Here is an 18,482-nt window from a genome sequence, read left to right on the forward strand (position 1 = left end):
TCATCCTACTCATTTAAAGGGAATGGGGTTTCACAGAAGAACTTAATACTTGTGCTGACTTACAGAGATTTTTCAAGTACTGAGCAGTTTTGCCTCTACCCTTGAATTCTGAATAGAATAGTGGAAGATTTGCTCTTTCCAGTCTTACTGCTTAAGCTAATCTGATTTGTTTTTTTGTTTTTCTTTCTCTTTTTATGTAGATGAGATATCCTTGGAGCAGCAAAATTTTTCTTTTTTCTTAGTGGACTCAAAGGTGCACCAAAGCATATCAGGCAGCAGAACACAAATGGCCTTAGCAAAAAGTACTTTGGAGTCCCAAGAAAGTAATTTTCTTCAAACACTTTTATCATCAGTTACCACTCCTATTGATGTGACTTCATTTAACCAAGAAGAAACGGTCAGAATTTCAGAAGGGAGAAGTACACCGTTGGTCGATTTCTCCGTAACAAGCAATGAGGCATTCTTAAGTGACGACAAATTTATTAGCCCATTTCCAAAGGCACAGTGGACTCCTCCACTGAAGTCTTCTGCAATTTTTACAGATCATCACTCAGTTAATACGGTAGAGCCACCAAGAGAAACATTAGAAACTCCGTTACTAACACCTTCATTATCTGTCTTTTCTTCGCCATACGACATCTTGAGAACAGCACAGCAAAAGACTCCACTGAGTGCTGTCCTTGATCGCAGTACCGCTCTCACGGTGTTGGAGCCTTTTGTACCAGACAGTGGAATACTGACTGCAAGCAGACACTTGCCATTGCACCCACCAGATACTGGTATTTATTTCACTCGCATTCCTTCCGAGGAGGTGGATGCAATGTGGGAAAACATAAACAGAAGTGCAACATCTCTGCCTTCTGTGGCCACTTCAGAGGGGTCACCTGTCCACCTCAAGCTGCTGGGTGAAAGTAGCCATGCTGCAGCAGGTGTTACAGCACAAAGTGGTGACATTTACACCAATATGAGTAGTGGGGCAACAGAAGCTGTTGATGTAAGGACCGACCCCGCTCCAAGTATTCCCTGGGCCACAGTTGCTGCAGCAGCCAGTGCTGAGTCTGCTTTGTTTTCCATCAGTCTTCCATTTGCAACTTTCCTGGGTCACTCAGCTGCCATGTCCACTGACTCTGATATGGTTCTCAATGCCGGCTTGTTTACACAGAAATTCTCCAGTACAGCACCAAATTTGCCTGCTGATTCAGAAATACCAAGTCAATCTGAGCTTGATAGTGAGCTCATAAGCCCAGTGCCTTCCACGAGATCGTACAGTTCGTGCTTATATTGTGACTCCGTTTCTCTTCTGCCAGAAGCAGGATTTTCCCCAGAACACGATGTGGGCTCAGGTGATTATGTCGAAACTCTGTCATTCACAGCCTCTGAAGTACAAGGTGTAACTCCATTTACAACTGTAATTACTGACAAATATGAGTTAGAAGAGCCTACACCTGAGATATTTGATACTTCTTTTCCATCAAGACCAGTTGTTTCATTTTCTTCAAGATTTGCAGAAATCCCAGATTCGAGTTTGTTTTTATTGAGCACTGTGGACACTGCTTTTGATGACAGAAAACCTACTAGCTCTCCTTACCATCAGCTGCCTGGAGAGACCTCACTGGACATCTCTGCTGTCCAGTTTTCCCTGCCTGTCACTGAAACCGTGTCCCTGGCACCAAACACTCGTGTAGACCATCCCGCTACCAGCACTGTTCTGTTGGAGTCTGCGGACAACCCAAGCCACCTGGTTGCATCAGTTGCAGTCAGTCCCACAACTTGGCTGGAGTCGCCAGAACTTAAGCCATCAGAATCCGTATTTTTATATGACAAGACATCTACGAGGGAAGAGCTGTCTTTAAATATTTCAGATTTTTCATCCAATCTTTTATCAACACCTTTTCTGATTGAACCTAGCTACTTGCTTTTGTCATCAACTGTGCTAACTTCTCACTCTGTCATGCAGAGTGATTTCTCAACACTGTTACCTCAGACCTTGTTGACTGGGACATCAGTACTTTCTGAGGATGTTTCCAGCTGGGACTTATCTACTGCTGTCAGCTCTACTACTGACTCCGAGGTGTCTCTGTTCTCTCTTGGGCAAACCTCATACTTTTATTCAAATGCATCCTCTGTTCCAGGTTTGCGTGTACCTGAAATAATGCCATCATCTAGTTTTCCTTCCGACTCGTCTGTGTTTCTGGAAGCACCATCAGTATTGCCGGCGGGATCTGAAGCCGTGTTTACCTCAGCTGTACCAGGAGCTACCTCTCAGTTAGAGCCTTCCCACTCCTCTTTGCAGTCCGTGGCTCCCACCCTGGTGCTGCCCGTTTCCGACACCGGGCCTGCTAGCAGCAGCATCCTGCTCGATGAGACAAATCTGATCTCCGTGTTTACTACCTTCTCAACAACTCCAGTCTTAAATGTATCTTCATCTCTGCTCTCAACTGGTCCGTCTTCAGATGAGGTTATTGGTGCTACAGTTAAGGCCACACTGCTTTCAACGTCCCTCAGCGAGAGCAGTGCTCACACGATGACCCTTCTGACTGCAGACCCTGATGGCCCAACGCAGCATGCTGATGCCAGCAGCGTTCTCCCATCTCTTACAGAATCTCTGACTGTGTCCACATTGTTTGTTCCCGCACAATTTCCCTTGACTTCCCTCCCTCCCACAGGGTACGACATTCCAGCGGGAGCCAGTGATGCTGACACATCAGTTGCTGCCAGCACCGTCCCCACCACTGCTGCCACCAGCACCACGAGCAGGTCCAGTGTGTCCTCCTCCCCTCCTCTGGTGACCTCCGCTCGCCCTGGAGCCACTGTCCTCACCTCTGCCACCAGCACCACCAGGCAGCCCTACGTCTGCGACATCACGGTCCCTGACGCGTACCTTGTCACTGCTGGTGAGAGGCCGCCAACTTCTTTGTTTCATTTTCAGTAACCATTGTGATGTGAGTCCTCAGTTACACTGCAGGTTTTGAGTTGGCTACTTGAGTATATCAGAGAAATACAGTAAAAAATGTAGTCAGATAGCTCTAAATCCATGGATCATTTACTCTTCAGAATAGTAGGATTTGCTTGAAGGGAATTCACTAGGCCAATGAATTACATGTACCTTGCACAGTGAATGAAGCCATGTTTTAACATTGCTGATGTGTATATATAAGAACATCTATTTGATGCTACTTTTTCGTTCGATTACTTGAAAACTAACAATTCTCATAGTAACGTTCTGCAAATGATTGTTCTGAATTTCTCCTTAATGTTGATGCTGTTGCAAAAAGCCCAGGTGTGAGATAATTCTTTAATATGAAAGAGAATATTTGGCTTAAAAAAATTTTTGGATTTTGTTACTATTTTTATCATTTTACTCTACTAGCTTATGTTTATATTTTCCCTCCTCTCCTGCTTACTTCAGTTGGATTTGGCATGGTTTTCACCAGAAAAAAAATATGTTAGTGTATTTCAGAACCAATTGTCTCAGCATGCGTTTTTGCTTTTTTAGTGTTTTTCTACCTCCTCCTGGCATGCACCGGAGAACTAACCCTGAGCAGCTGTAGAAATGCTGCATACTCTGTGGTAATTGACACATTTTGCTCTTAAGTTTTGCTGTAATATGGAAAGCAGAATGATAATTATCTTGTTCTCCAGATATGAAGGTGAGCTGACTGCTGGTGAGGAGGCAGATTTATTTTAACCTGTAATTTGAGTAGTTTTGTGGGCAAGTTACTGATGGAAAATAGATGCAGAATGACAGTCACGCTTCTCAGTTGTTTCCTCGTCCACAGTTACAGTCTGAAACAGACGTAGCATCTATAGAGATGTGGGGGTTTTGGAGCAGTTTCTTAGTCAGTGGATATCCCTTTCAGTAACCAAAGACACGTTTGTTTATATTTATTTAAGAGAAAAGTAGATGCATATTTGCTGTGGCTTTTTTCAGACCTCATCTGCATTCCATGCATCGCCTACAAAACTTTAACTGTGTTATGACAGCAGTCTCATTGTGGTGTGCAGACCAGACTGATTTGCTGCAAGTTTCAGACCCTATTTGAATGCTTGAGTGACTCTTAAGAAGGTTCCTTGACTAGAATACTAAAAACTTAATTAGATATTGGTGAAAACGAGAAGAAATGAACCTGTAGTTCCTGAAACTGTATGCAGTTGCTTTTTAGGATACGGTCACACCTTTGCCTGTTTCCTTGTGTATTGTCTTATTTGTCTGACACAGATGATCTCATTGTCTACTTTTTCATGCATTACGCAATTGAAAATGCAGCTTTGAGATGAAGCCCAAGAGATGAAGCTAAAGTATATTTACTGACTGACATTAATTTCCAGTGCTAGCCCGAAGAGCTGTTCTACAAAACGTCACTGAATCCATCAGAGAAGTGCTCAGAGCTCAGTTCAGGCGATCCGTAGAGCTAGAGGTAAGTGGCGTGAAGTGTGTACAAGCACTCTTTGATTAATGTAATACGATAGTGGTTTTAGTTCACAGGCTAAACTACTGATTTAAAAATAATGCCTATGATGCTAAACCACAGAGAGGTTTATTCCAACTTCTATTCCAACTTAAATGTTAACCTTTTGTTTTAATGTGAGTATGACATCCAACCTTTTTTTTTCTGCTTTTAGAATGTAATTTATTTTCTAGGGCAGACCTTTTGTCTTTTTGCCATAGCTGAGCAAACAGTATCTTGCCTCCACTCCTCACCTGCTCTGACTGGTGAGGTGAAACTGAGCTGAAAAGCTTTTACTGTTCTAAAGTATGTTACAGAGTTTTGCTTCTCCTGCTAGCTGATTATATGCTTAGTGCCTTAAGCAAAGCAAGCCCTTCTCCACTGTCTCGTGCTATTTCATCTTGTAACTGAGGTCATCAGCACTTACAGAGAAAGTGGTGGAACCTCATACACAGGACTTGGCAGATGAGAAAGGCAGGGGAAGAATCAGATGTGCAATGGTAGGATATTATTTTTAAGCCTTCAAGTAGGTGCGATTGGAATTTCCCCACTCCTCTCCTCCCCCTACTCACAGAGTAAGGAATTTCTGCTCTCTCATTTTTGTTTTGAATTCTTCCTCTCCACTGATGTTCAAGGAATTGCCTTTGGGCAATATTTCAGTGTTGTTCCCTAACCTTGAAGTGAGTGTCCGCTGAGGTGAGATTTTGGACTCTTCACCCCTCTTTTCCTCAAGCCCCCTCTGCCTGAGTGAAAAACAATCACAGAGGTGGTTTAGGGGTACCTCTGTCACGTAGTCACATGCTTCAGTACATTGGATCAAACTGAATGTTTTAATGAAATTACAGGTTGAGATGCATGTTCAGCTACAATTGCAGCATGTCATTTCTGTGTTCGCCTGGCTGTGGTAGCGCAGTACCTGGTTCTTGGTGTGGTTCCCTCAAGAAGCAGTTTGAACATCGATCTCTGTGCTCAGATGGCTGCAGTGGTGGTGCCTTTAACCCCTGCTTGCTGGTCTGTGTGGGAAAGTGGGTTTTTGACAGCTCCTGCCACAACCATGGCACTCAGTAACTAAACAGCTCCTATGTGTTGTTTGTGAACATGCCTCAGTCAGGATAAGTGTGTTGCAAGTTTCTGCCAAACTTCAGCCACAGTGAGCTGCCACTGTAGATTTATGTTTAGTTTGGATCCTTTTAGCAATACCTGCCCGTAAGCTTTTTAGGTGTTCTGTTTTGTTTTATTTTTGTAAATAAAATATTTTTCTTCTACATTATGAAATGCACCTTTAAATTTTGAAAACTAGCATAGTGAAGTAGAACTCAGAAGTTCAAGTTGACCAACTGCACTGATGTTCAGTGGCCTTGTATGCCTCAACAGTACGGAATTGTCTCGATAATAGTGTGAATCAGACAAAATGTGATGCTAAATATCTGAAAGTTGAGCGGAGCAAACATTAGATAACTTTACTTCTGTATGTTTTTCCACTTTACATCGTTTCATTTCATGCCTGCTATTGTCTTGCAGAGCTCTCAATAGGTCATTTTGGCTCTAAGGCTGCTTACTGGCAACTGCTTTCATAAGTAATGCAGTTAGTCCGGCTTCATTCTTGGCAGATTCTTTTTTTTATCGAAAGGAGAAATCGTCTCTGTGGAATCACTTACGCTGATTTTATGCTCGAATGCTGCTATGTGTTCTTTTAGTGATGCCTTGGGTATAAGTGTTTTTGCACTAAATGTAATCACCAGCAAATGGCTTCACCTCCAGCAGTGGAATACTAACAAAACTGCTATTTTAAATAAAGAGCTGTCTATAATATTAGCATGTTTTATGGTGATTTAATGCAGAATTTTAGACAAAAATCTCCCATATTGCTAAACTTATTTAATAAAGCAGACCTTGATTTTCGTTAGTCAAAAGTACCCAGGAAGCGAGTGTACATTTGCAAGTCATGGTAAAGCAGCGTGCTTCTTTAAGCTGCTTTTTAATTGTGTCTCCTATTACAGCTCACAGATGTTGTTCCCTTGCTGTGATGTAATGCCCAGTAAACTGGGAGACAGTCTTGTTAAATTTAACTTGGTAGTAATATGTGCTTTAAAAATAAAATCCATGGCAACATTGGTTATAACTGCTACTCACTTTAAATGTAATCCAAGTTTAGCACTGAAAGGAAAATCTTTTTTTTTCCAGCTTTCTCAGTTGAAACTTTGGCCTCTCATTATTGTTTCAAACTCTCTGAGCTGCTAAATTTGAAGGATGGGGAAAAAAAGAGAGGCAGGTTTAAATCGTGTCTCATGAAAAATCTTCGTTTTTTTTTCCTACCAAAATTCCTCACAGGCACATGAGAGTAACCTAAAATTTTAAAGTTCTTTCCTTCCAGTTGATTTCAATGTATCACATCTGCAGAAGGACAAGACCCTGTTGTTTGAACAAGAGCAATTTTTTTCAGCTTTCTCTAATGTAAGCTTTATGGCACTTGAGTAAGATGCAGCATTCAGTCAACGTAGCTTTGTTGCACGGGGACATGAGAAAAAAAACTGTTGGCAGAGACTTGCTGGAAAGACCCCAGGTACCATTAAGTTCACACAGACAGAAAAAAGCTTTTTGCCAGCCTCATTTGTGCTAGGAAATTTTATCATGCAGTGTAATGTATACCTCAGTGACTTTGTTGCTACGTTTATCTGGGGTTTCGGGCCAGGTTTCTGTAATCCAAAATTTGAAAACCTCTGCTTTAAAAGTAAGGAAATGAGTTCATTGTCTGGCAGTGGAGTACTTTCTTCAAAGGTGCCACCTTGTGGGCTTGCACTGGTTTCTGTCACATTCAGTGCTGCTGAAACCATTGGCTGTTATCATTTAGGTGTGTGAAAATAGTGGGAGAACTGTTGCCTCAGGATTCTAATGTGTACAGGAGCAGAATCTCTGTTTCATTTTTAAGACCTGTGAGCCTTTGTAGCTCATCTTTAGGAAGTTAAACGCTCCCTGCAGACTGGTTACAGAATGCTTAATAAGGTAGTGGTGAGGAAATGGTTTTTTTATGCCTTCTACCAGATGTTTACGCAGCATAATACTGTGGTGTGTAGGCATGGTTTGGGTTGTACCAAAGGTGCGTCCAATCAAACAGTTCAGCTGACAATAATCTATAGCAAATGCTTATGGAAAATCGTAAGGGGCAGAGTTAAGCATGCAATTATGTTTTCCCCAAATACTGTGGTAAGTTGGGACCTAAAAACTTGCCCTGTTAGAAGCATTCTCTCTTGTCAGGGTAGCTTTGAGTAAGATTGTGTCCTGGAAACAGCAGGGTTGGGTTAGCTGTCTGGCTTTGGAGAAGAGGTGGCTCAGCTTGACATGGTGCAGTCTCTCATACTGAAGGTTTCTGCTTTTGCTATGGGAATGGCTCAGGAGTGCATGTTGAGTTCTGAGGTGTTAAGGTGAGAAGAAATTTTGTGGTTATTTAATGTTAGAATTTGTGCTTGCTCGCTTTAATAGGTAGCACTCTAAAACTGTAGTTCAGTTAGTTTGTTTGGTAGCATCTAACTGTCTTGGCAGCAGAGGTGAAGCCTCCAAGAGAGGGCTGGATGGATAGATGGATGGATGGATGAGTTTGTGAACCATTAGAGCTGTGCCAGAAGGAACTGTTCTCATTCATGAATGAAGAGTCCTAAGTTGTGCTCATCTACCCTGCATAACTTTCCAAACTTCTCTGTGAATTACCCTGTAGATAGAATCATGCTAACGTGGCTGTATTACTTCTGGCATCTGAGTTAACTTGTTGAGACTGAACTTGAGACAACCCTGAAATATCTCTAGCAGAAATAGGTATTGTTTTGACCTACACTGGTTCTGATCCACCTACCTGAAAATTAGAGTTTAAAAAGTCCTTTTAAATTTCCATTATTGTGACATTGCTTTTGCTCTTTTGCTGCAGTGAAGTGCAGAAGAGATGTATGAGTATTAGCTGTTCAGGTGAAAATGTCATTGAAAAATTTCAGGGGAGTTCCTAGGGTAGACTGCTTTCATTGCATCTGTGGCACACACTGGAACAGGTCAGAGGTGCAGGCAGCTGAGCTGGTTATCAGAAGCTTGCTTTCCTGTCTTAAATACCTAACAATAGCCCATTACAATATGCTGGCTCTGCTAGGCTGCTCTTCTTCAGCATATATGGCTTTAGAAAATCACCAGCAAATTGTTAGTAAGATTTGTAATTCTAACTTTTTTTTTTTTTGCCTTTTAAGCAATCTCTTTTGCAAGTAATGGACAACTTTCTCTTTGTATGTCTCACCCGTTGTAACTGCTGTTTTCTCTTTGACAAACTGAAGCTGTGGAGGTCATTTCATCCTGAGATAAAAGGATAAAATGTCATATAAGAGAAAGTGAGAAGAGCTATGGATATTATTCATATCAAATAAATTTGTGTTCTGTGGGCCTAAATCCGTTTATAAAAGCAGGATGCCGCGTATATTTGTGGACTAAGAAGAAGGAAATAATAATGAGCAAGGCACAGGTTTTTATTCTGCTACTTAAGTAGCTTCTGTTGGTGAGCGTTAGCCCCTTGAAATGCATCACGTTTCCAGAGGGCAAGAAAGGCCTGCAATTACCATTGTGTTACACTGTTGCAGAAATCCCATTAAAGAGCTGTGGGTTACAATTTAAGTAGCAGCATGCTTTTTCATAAGGCACGTCTTGAAGTTGGACTATCTGAAAAATGCCTTCACCAGCGCAAGGCCTCCCAGGTGTCAGCATCTCTTCATCTTAGAAGTGCACGTTTATCACAACCTTTATGTCTCCTGTTTAGATTATTTGTGAGACCATCATGCTGGATATCCCAGAATACTTCTGTGTGACTGCCTTGAGCAAATAAACCCAAGGGCTTGGAGGGGAGAGGGACAAAATAAAAGAAATAGGAAAAAAATAATGCTGGGAAATGGGAAAATAGGTGTCCTTGATACTGAGAGAGATTTCCATAGGGAGAGAAGGCATTGTAATTTGTTTGAATAAACAAAAGCCTTCAGTTTGTTTTCACTTAGGTGACAGAATAATAACGTAATAAAAGCATCTGCATGGAAACATTTGCCTAAGCTCATATTTAACTTTCAATTTCATTTCTTTTACATGATGTCTAATGCTCCTCAGGGTTTTTGAGAAGTCTCAAAGTCATGCAATGAAATGGAAGAGGAAAATTGTAATTGTAGCTGTGCTGAGAGATATTCTCCAGAATACTTGTGTGGGGGAAATATATCCATAAAACACAGGTTATGTGTATTTTGCTTCTCACACATCACATGTGAATATTGTAGAATGCATTTGCTATGCGACGTGGGTCTGAAATGTGGAAGCTGTGCAAATGGTTCAGTAAGTAGACAGCAATTTGTACAGGAACTCTCATACACCCCTGGGGAATGCAAACGAGGTGCAGTGCTGCTGTGCTATGATAAATGGAGAAGAGCTGAGGTAGATGTGCTGTGCTGAAGAGGTTGCAGTTGATGAGCCTGGTGCAGGGTGCGTGCCTTGCTGATAACAAGATGAGAGGCTGCGAGCCCTATCAGAGTCTATGTGCTCCTGCTCTTTGTAAAATAAAGATTGCATTTTCCTACCTGTGGAGATTTAAGCTTAGAAATGCGTGGGGCTACGTATGTCTAAAATGTTGCTGCCAAGTTTCTTGTTGAAGTTTTTTTCTTTAATTTCTTTTTCTTTCGGTAGGTTTATAAAATTTCCCCGAAGTTTGCATTCTTGGTGACATCAGGTCCTTTTGTTTACACGGCAATAGCTGTCATAAACGTGCTTGTGAACAGCAGTCTCCTCCGTGGTGAGGCCCCGCTGATCCTCTCCCTGCATCCTTCTTTCACTGTGCCGGATAACAGATTCCAGGTTCAGACAGGTGAGTTCTTCCTGACACAAAGAGGAGAAGATGTAGCTTCATATTGATTCACACCTCTTCACTTGTGGAGAGTATCATGATTAAGTAAGTGAGCTCAAGTGAAAATTGTGATCCACTGCTGCGAGTGTTCATTTGTTATTAAAACAGTTGTAGCATCTGTGGTAAATTCTGATTAACAATTAAGCCCGTCATTTCATGATTTTTTCAGGAAAGTTGTCTTGGCACATTGCAAAGTACGTATTCTCTTTACCTCGCTTCATATTTCAGTTGATAGTTCACTACTGAAGCGAGTGAAAGACCTTTGCATTCTTTGTGTTGCTTTAAGCATTAGCAGTATTCTCGTGTCGAAAAGTGAGACTGTTTTAAGTGCCCCCTTTCCTGTCAATAGCCTGATCTGCACAGCATTTTGCAAAGATGAGAGGAGAAAAATGTTTCAATTTGCTCATAAGATCACAGTACAGCTACTTTGTAATGCTTGACTCATGTTTGGAAGTATTTTTACCTTAAATTATACTTTGTAGAATTCTCATTATGAGAACTGGTGAGCAAGAGGATGGCTCGTGTAGTATTCAGACTTACATGGATGTTGTATGGCAGCAGTTTATGTCAAGTCTATGACTGCTAATGATCTAAAGTAACATATTAACCATGTAATGGGTTTTGAGAGTCAGTGGTGTCATTTAAAATCTTCTTCAGGCAGTGTTTGCATAATAAAAACAGTAGCCTGATTCGTTGACTGAGTAATGAGGAAGTGACGGGGATTGAGAATATGGGCAGAGAGTACAGGAATATGAAACAGGTGCTTTTATTCAGGTGTGTTCCGTGTACTGTTTCTGCTCTGTTAGTATCTGTAACTTAACACATAAATTCTTTGTGTGAATGCGACTTCTTTCTCCACTGCTTAGCGTGGTTAAACAGATGCATGATAGCCACATTTCCTCTTTGTGACCTTTGTGTAACAATGCTATTACTGTCTGTAACCTGATGATAGCATTTTGGGGGGTAAGAAAACATCAGGAAGTGTGCAGATAGATGCACAGATAGACAGAGGTCTGTGTGCCTGCTCATATTTCTCTTTCTCTCCTGTTCTCATTCTTTCTCTTCTGTCAAAGATGTTAAGGTATATCTATCTCGATATAATAAGAATGGCTGCTAGTTAGGTATTTTGACAGACTGTTTCTAACATATATTAATGGATCCAGTGTGATTTAGACAAGCTAACTATTAGATTTCAGTCTAAAAACAAATTTATTGTTATTTTCCTTAAGATTTTAATTGAACTGTTGAGTACTAAGGATTTCGGTATGGCTGATTCAGCACTCAAGTCTTGTGAAATTAGCCACTTTGTATGTAGCAAAGGTCTGTCAGTATACAAGATTAAACAGTGGATATTTTGTCAGCAGTATCTTTGGGTAATCTAATTGCTGCTGTAACAGATATTTATGAGCTGAAAATTTCCTGCACCTGCACAAAATGTATTTCTAGTGTATTTTTATTCAGGTTTTCATGGAGATGTCCTGAATACCGTGAAAAAAATGATAGTTGTATGGAGTGAGGATTCTCTTGCTCATTTTGTTCACTCTCATGGAAGTACTTGTCTGTAGAAATAATGTGTACTCTTTACCTTCAGTGCTTCAGTTTGTGCCTCGAAACATGGATATTGGGTTCTGCAACTTCAGTCAGCGCATTGAGAAGGGGCTGACAATGGCATTCATGGAGGTGAGCAAACAACACCAGGAGTTCTACAACTTCACTGTGCAGGTAAAAATATAAGTGTGTTTTGTATCTGTCCCTTTTTCACTTCTCCTTTGGTTGTCCTGTTTAACTCAGCCAGCAGATGTCCACAGGCTACCCTTTCCTATCTAGATCATGTAGAACTGTGTGGCTTCATCAGAAAGACAGAACTTCTCTCTGCAAAATAATTTGGCACCACATATCACTCTGGTTTCAAACTTCTTGAAAGGATGATCCAAGTAGATGATATATCAAGAAGCATTAATGAAAATAACGGAAATATAAATAGCCTGCAGAAAAGGGCTTAGGGGTCCTGATAGATGAAAAGCTGGGCATGAGCCGGCAGTGTGCTCTTGTAGTTCAGAAGGCCTGCTGCATCCTGGGCTGCATCAGCGGAGGGGTGGCAGCAAGGAAAGGGAGGGAGTATCCCCCTCTGCTTTGCCCTTGTGAGGCCCCAGTAGGAGTGCTGCATGCAGACCTGGATCCCCCAGCACAAGAAGGATTTTGAGCTGTTGGAGTAGATCCAGAGGAGGGCCACGAGGATGCTCAGAGGGCTGGAACACCTCTACTAAGAGGAAAGGTTGAGGGAGTTAGGCTTGTTCAGCTTAGAGAAGAGGAGGCTCCAAGGAGACTTCATTGCGACCTTCCAGTGCTTGAGGGGAGCTTATAAGCAGGAGATGGACCAACTTTTTATATGGTCTAATAGTGATAGAACAAGGGTTTAAATTAAAAGAGTGAAGATTTAAGTTAGATGTTAGGAAGAAATTCTTTACTCAGAGGGCAGTGAGGCTCTGGCATAGGCTGCCCAGAGAAGCTGTGGGTGCCCCATCCCTGGAGGCACTCAAGACCAGGTTGGATGGGGCCCTGGGCAGCCTGAACTGGTGGGTGGCAGCCCTGCCCACAGAGATGATTTGGAACTAGATGGTCTTTAAGGTCTCCTCCAACCTAAGCCATTCTGTGATAAACAGGCTTATATGCTGTTCGCATAAGCCTGTCACAGAAGTCTGCCCTAACCCTTATCAAACCTCATTCTCATTGTTTTTTGTTATTAGAGCATTGAGCGCGGTCATTATGGTTTTTGTTAGAAGACAATTTTCAGGTGTCATTGCCACTCAGGAGATCCTATTAGGAAATATAGAAATCATATACATAGTATCATTATGGGAGCAAACATCCTAGTTTCTTCTGAGTTGTAGGTGTACTTTTAGTGGTGTATGTCGTGTATGGCAGCTACTACTGGAACTTCACGTGTGAAATGTATTGAGTATGCACTGGGTACTGAATCACATGACAGAGCTTAAAACCTCCTGGAAAGTCAATAATTCAACTTAAGAGATCAAATCCCTCTTCCCTCTGATTTCTTAAATTTATTCTAGCTTTGCTCTAGTCCCAAAATAAATAAAAACAAATAAATAAATAATATTGTGGTATGTGATGAGCACCATAAATGCATATCTGTGGTATCATAAAGTCATAGCAGAAGATATTACATAAGCTTTATAGCACATAAAATACTATATAGTACACACAGATCAAGTGCATAGCGGTATAGTCAGAACCGTCCAACTGAGGGAAGCAATATAACTGGATAGAATGAAGACAGTTTCTTGGACTGTCAACTTAGTGAATTTTCTTTTTAACTGGTTTTTTACTCTTTGGAATAGGCTTGTCTATATAGACATGGTTGCTCCATGTATAGGTGGCAAAATGAAATTTCTGACTGTGTAAGGGTCTGGGTATGCATAGTGCAGTAGGCTTTGACCAAGAGATCATCTTTTTTCATGATGTGCCTCTGTCATGTTGTCTTCCTGTCTGTTCCATGCACTTTGATATTCATCTAGCATTTTCCATCTGCTTTGATGTAAAATACTCCCCCTCATATTAGGAAAAAAAAATCTATCGAGTGAAGGATAGAAATGCCAGTGATTTGATTTTGCTGACACTATTCCAATCTTGTCTTTTCAGATACTGAATATAACTCTGAGTAGGCCTGGGGCTGCGTTTCGTCAGGGCCCTGTGAGCATCATTTTTGCCATCCGAGATAGATATGGTTTTCTAAATGGATCCGAAGTCAGTGAACAATTAAGAAACTTGTCCATTGTGGAATTCAGCTTCTATCTGGGTTTTCCTGTGCAGCAAATTGCTGAACGTGAGTACTTGTGGCCAAGGCTGCAAAATACTTTTTTAAAATATTTTTCCCTCTCTACAATTTAAAAATAACTTTAAGTAACTGACTTGTACCATAAATTCTGTCAAGCAAATCTGTGCTTCTCTGCTCTCATGGTGTGCATCTGTGTCATAGCAACTTGTTGCTCTTGTCATCATCCTTTCCTCTGTCTGTTGTCTTAAAGGTATTACCTTTTAACTGTCTCTCGCTTCCTGTGTACTACTTGTATTCTAAGTCACTATTTTTTCCAGTCCATGGTCATCCCAAACTTAGATTAATGGGAACTGCTAGCATAGCAGAGTTTCCTTGACATTCCCTCTTGACATCTTATGTTTGGTTATATTTTACAGGTGACCTCAGTCGTATAGATAAGCCGAGTTTCTGATTTAAACAATAATCCTGTACACTAATGGATTGTTCTTGACAGCAGTGACTCATGAACATAAGTAAGATCATGAGAGAACAGTACTGCCTTTCCTGGTGGCACCTGTTGATGTTAATCCAGTCCATTAATTCCTGGTTTCTCCTTTCTCACTGTGCTTTCCGAAGCAGATTTTTAGTCATCCAAGCTACTTTTTATGGGCTGTATAGTCTTACAGCACCTGACGCAGTGATTCTCTCTATACAGTCAAATATCTGGTGGAAAATCAGTCCTAATGGTAGGTGCTGTTCATTATGCAACTGTACAGTAGTATGTCAGTGAAGATACAATAAAGAGAATGAAAGTCACCAAATGAAGTTATGTTCTGCAGCACCTTTAAATCTATATGCAGTGATTACATGAGATAATTTCCCAGTGACTAGAAGTAGTATTCATTTTTTCAATCTTTTTGTTTTAGTTTTTTTCAGATTTTGATCCATCTGCTCCCATAACCAATTATTTGTATTGACCTTCTTGTTTCATTTTAACAATTCTGCCCTCATCTGATTTCACACAGAATGTACTTTTGCAGTGGCAGCAGTATTTGATTGAACCACGACAAAAAGCCTTGAGAATCCTTGTCCATAGATGACTAGTATTTCTTTGGATCCTTGTGAGGTCACAGAACTTCTAAGATTGTGGGCTGTGATCTTTACCTCTCATTGAATTCAAATTAAATGTTCTTCTTGCCCTGATTGCTTGAAAGGCATTTCTTGTCACTACGCATGGATTTTTTTTTGCACTTTTGCCCTTAAGTTTATTACTTTTACTCTCTTGGGTATTATTTTTAGTGACTTTGTTTTTTTCTGTGATGTACACACATCTGGTCCTACCATTTTTAGTTCTGTTCTTATATTCTGGAGAGATATTTGTAGGGAATTTGGAGGTGGCCCCTTGCTGAGAATCCCATCTTCCAGTTTGTGTGATGGTGGTACAGTGCAGTTTGATAACAATTTTTACCAACATCAATATGTCCTAAAAAACAGGCTGGTAAGAAGAGTAAATTATTCCTATTAAACATGTATCTGACCTGTTCTCCTCCTTTTTTTTTTTCCCTCTCCTTTCCTGATAGTGTTTAAGAAATGTATGGGTAATTTCTTCGGTGCTCAGAGCAGGAATTCTCCCTGGGTTATTTGCATGCTCTTAGTGCCTGGCCAGTGCAGCCGATTCCTTGAGCTCTGTCACAACTCACACATCGAAGAGAAAGCTGTGTGAAGCAGATTGAGTGAGGAGGTCAAGCACTACTTTTGCAGGATAGTGCCATTAGGACTTCATAGAGTCATCAAATCCAACCACCAACCTGACCTACTGAGTCTCATCACTAAACCGTGTCCCTTAGTGCCACATACACACATCTCATATACCTCCAGGGATGAGAACTCCATCACTTCCCTGGGCAGCCCTAAGTCAACAAGTATATTGCAGCATTTGACTTGCATGTCACTAGAAAACTCTAACTTACTGTTGATGTAGCACACTGCAGTACAGCTCAATTTGATTTGCACTTCTGTGATTTGGTCTCTGTAGTGCTTCAGCATGTTTGGATTCACCGTTGTGGAACACCAGGCATAGTGCCACTTGATAAGTCAGCAGAGTGAGAACACAGTTTCTCAGCTTGTCAAGGGCTGTGGGTCTGTCTGTCAGCACGGACAATAGTGGAAGTCGTTCATACGCTTTTGTAAGTGAGGCATCATTACTCAGCTCTTTATAGCTATTTCTGCATTTTTTTTTCTTTTTGCGCTCTTGCTGTGGTTTTATTTTGAGCCAAAGGATTTTAGATCTTCAGAGCCAGAAATCATGTCCAAAGGCTCAGCAGTGTTGGACAGATCCTTCTTGAGACCTCTTACTGAGCAGTCTGAGGGTGACCAAAAGCCAGATCCTCAGAGCTGCTTTGACAGTCCAGCGCCCAAATGCTTTGGATTTCTAGGCCTCGAGCTCTATTTTCATGTTCTCCCTTGGTCTGCAGAGCAGTTGTAGCAGGCAAGGTATTGTGAAGATCTTGCTTTGACATATAGCTACTTTGCTCTGTGCAAATTATTTGCCAACCTCTGCTTTTCAGCGTGATTTTTTGGGAAATTTTGGAAGGTATATAGGTATGTAAATATGAAATGTTCCTTGTCATATGGTATGTTCCTTGTCATATGGTTCTATGGCATTTGTATCTTAACGGTTGGGCCTGGTAACAGTTAATACTCTTGGTAGTGATTTTTTTTTCCCTTTAGGGCTGTATATAGAATATCATAAGTTTTATAATCTGCACACAAAGCAAAAAACCTGATCTGTCGGTGAGCTGAGCTGCCAGGGGGTTCACACTGATTCGTGCTAAGGACAAGCTACTTGTGTACTATCACTGTGACTCAGCATTGGTAAGCCAAGTGATGCCTACAATATCCCAAATACGAGCCTTGTTTGAAGGATTCTATTTGCTCCCTGCTTCTTGTTCCCTTGACATAGTCTTTTGCGCTCAGTCCTTAACTGAGTTTTTCACATAATTAATATACACTGCTATGAACTATGTAGGTTGTCCCTCTGCAACACATCATTTTTTTACACTCATTCATAGTAAGGTTTATATGGACTCTTCTGTGCAGAAGTAGGGCTGCTGGAGTGTCCAAGCCTTGGAAACTTCCGGACTGTATTTTGTCCCACAGACTTCTAGGTAATTTCATCAATACACTTATATTCAGATATCCAATTTACATCTTCCTGCCTGCTAATTTTGTGTTGTCCACCTTACAGCTCGTATTTTAGACTGCAAACTCATTCAGTTCAATGGTCATAAACTGCATGTTGGCAGAAAGAAAAGCATGTCTAATCACAGTTTTTAAATGCTAGTTCTTAATGCAAAAAAAAAAAAACAATAGGAAGAAATATATTTATTTGTTTATGGCTGCAAGATTTCTCTGAGGACAGGGAAAGAAAGGCTAGCTGTGGACTGGAAGAGGAATATTATCCTTTGTGAGCCTACTCCAAATAAATTGCTTTGTTTTTATTATGGTTAAAAATAGAGAGAGATGCCTTGGGGCTGTTTTTCAGTACCATAACTAGCACTTGGATGGGTGGCATCTATTTCAGTTACTTTGGAGATGTTGCAAGGCTAACAAGATAAGATGAAATGGTGTGATATAATCCAAGGACTGCAGTTTTCATCAGAGTGGATTCTGGATCAGATACAGTATTTTAATACTGCCTGCACCCCAGTGTTTCCATGACATCTCATACTAAGTCCTTCATTCCCTCCATACTTTCTCTCATTGTTCCTCCATTGATTATAAATAAGAGCAGTCAATATTGTATCAGTTTTAGCATGCATGGTCCCACATGTCTTGGCATAAGGTCACTCATATCCATACCTGAGCACCTGGCAAAGGCCATGTTGCTGGAGTAGTGTGCTTCAGACAGCTGTTGAAAGATTTCTGGGTGACTGAGTAACCCATTGCCTTTTCAGTCAGTGTGGAATCAATGCCATTACATGGTATGGTGCTTCAGGACTGTGTCATGGAACCTTCTAGTGATGCTAGTATGTACCTAATTAATGTTTCAGTAGTCATTAGCAGACCAGCCATAATCTAACTAGCAAATTTGTCTGTCCAATTTTCCCCTGATTCTGCACTGGTTTTAGTCATTAGTTCCAGGGGAATTAGGTATTTTGCAAATATGATCACACTGCAGTGCTGAGGCTCCGGCTGAGCTCAGAATTGGGCCACGTATGGTGAGACACTTGAATGGCTGATGCTAGAGGAGCTGGAGCCTGGACTTCCCAACTTGAGAGCATTATCTGAAGTGTCCTTCATTTCATGCACTCTTTGTCAGGTTTTAGAACCCATCCTTAGCTGCCAATGA

General features: G+C 41.1%; 1 protein-coding gene across 4 annotated transcripts in view; it reads left to right on the forward strand.

Moving 5' to 3' along the window:
• The window catches only part of KIAA1549 (KIAA1549 ortholog), a 74,539-nt gene continuing 56,257 nt past the window's right edge, over nt 201–18,482 (forward strand). For all 4 annotated transcript variants that reach the window (XR_002435400.1, XM_021387872.1, XM_021387882.1 and 1 more), the window contains exons 1-5: nt 201–2,894; nt 4,330–4,418; nt 10,140–10,317; nt 11,948–12,078; nt 14,017–14,200. Coding sequence is in view for 3 of the 4 variants with exons in the window: in XM_021387872.1 (XP_021243547.1) it covers nt 287–2,894; nt 4,330–4,418; nt 10,140–10,317; nt 11,948–12,078; nt 14,017–14,200 (3,190 nt within the window). In the remaining variant the exon portion in view is untranslated. The remainder of the gene's footprint in view (nt 2,895–4,329; nt 4,419–10,139; nt 10,318–11,947; nt 12,079–14,016; nt 14,201–18,482) is intronic.

This window comes from Numida meleagris, chromosome 1, assembly GCF_002078875.1.
Source record: "Numida meleagris isolate 19003 breed g44 Domestic line chromosome 1, NumMel1.0, whole genome shotgun sequence".
NCBI lineage: Eukaryota > Metazoa > Chordata > Aves > Galliformes > Numididae > Numida > Numida meleagris.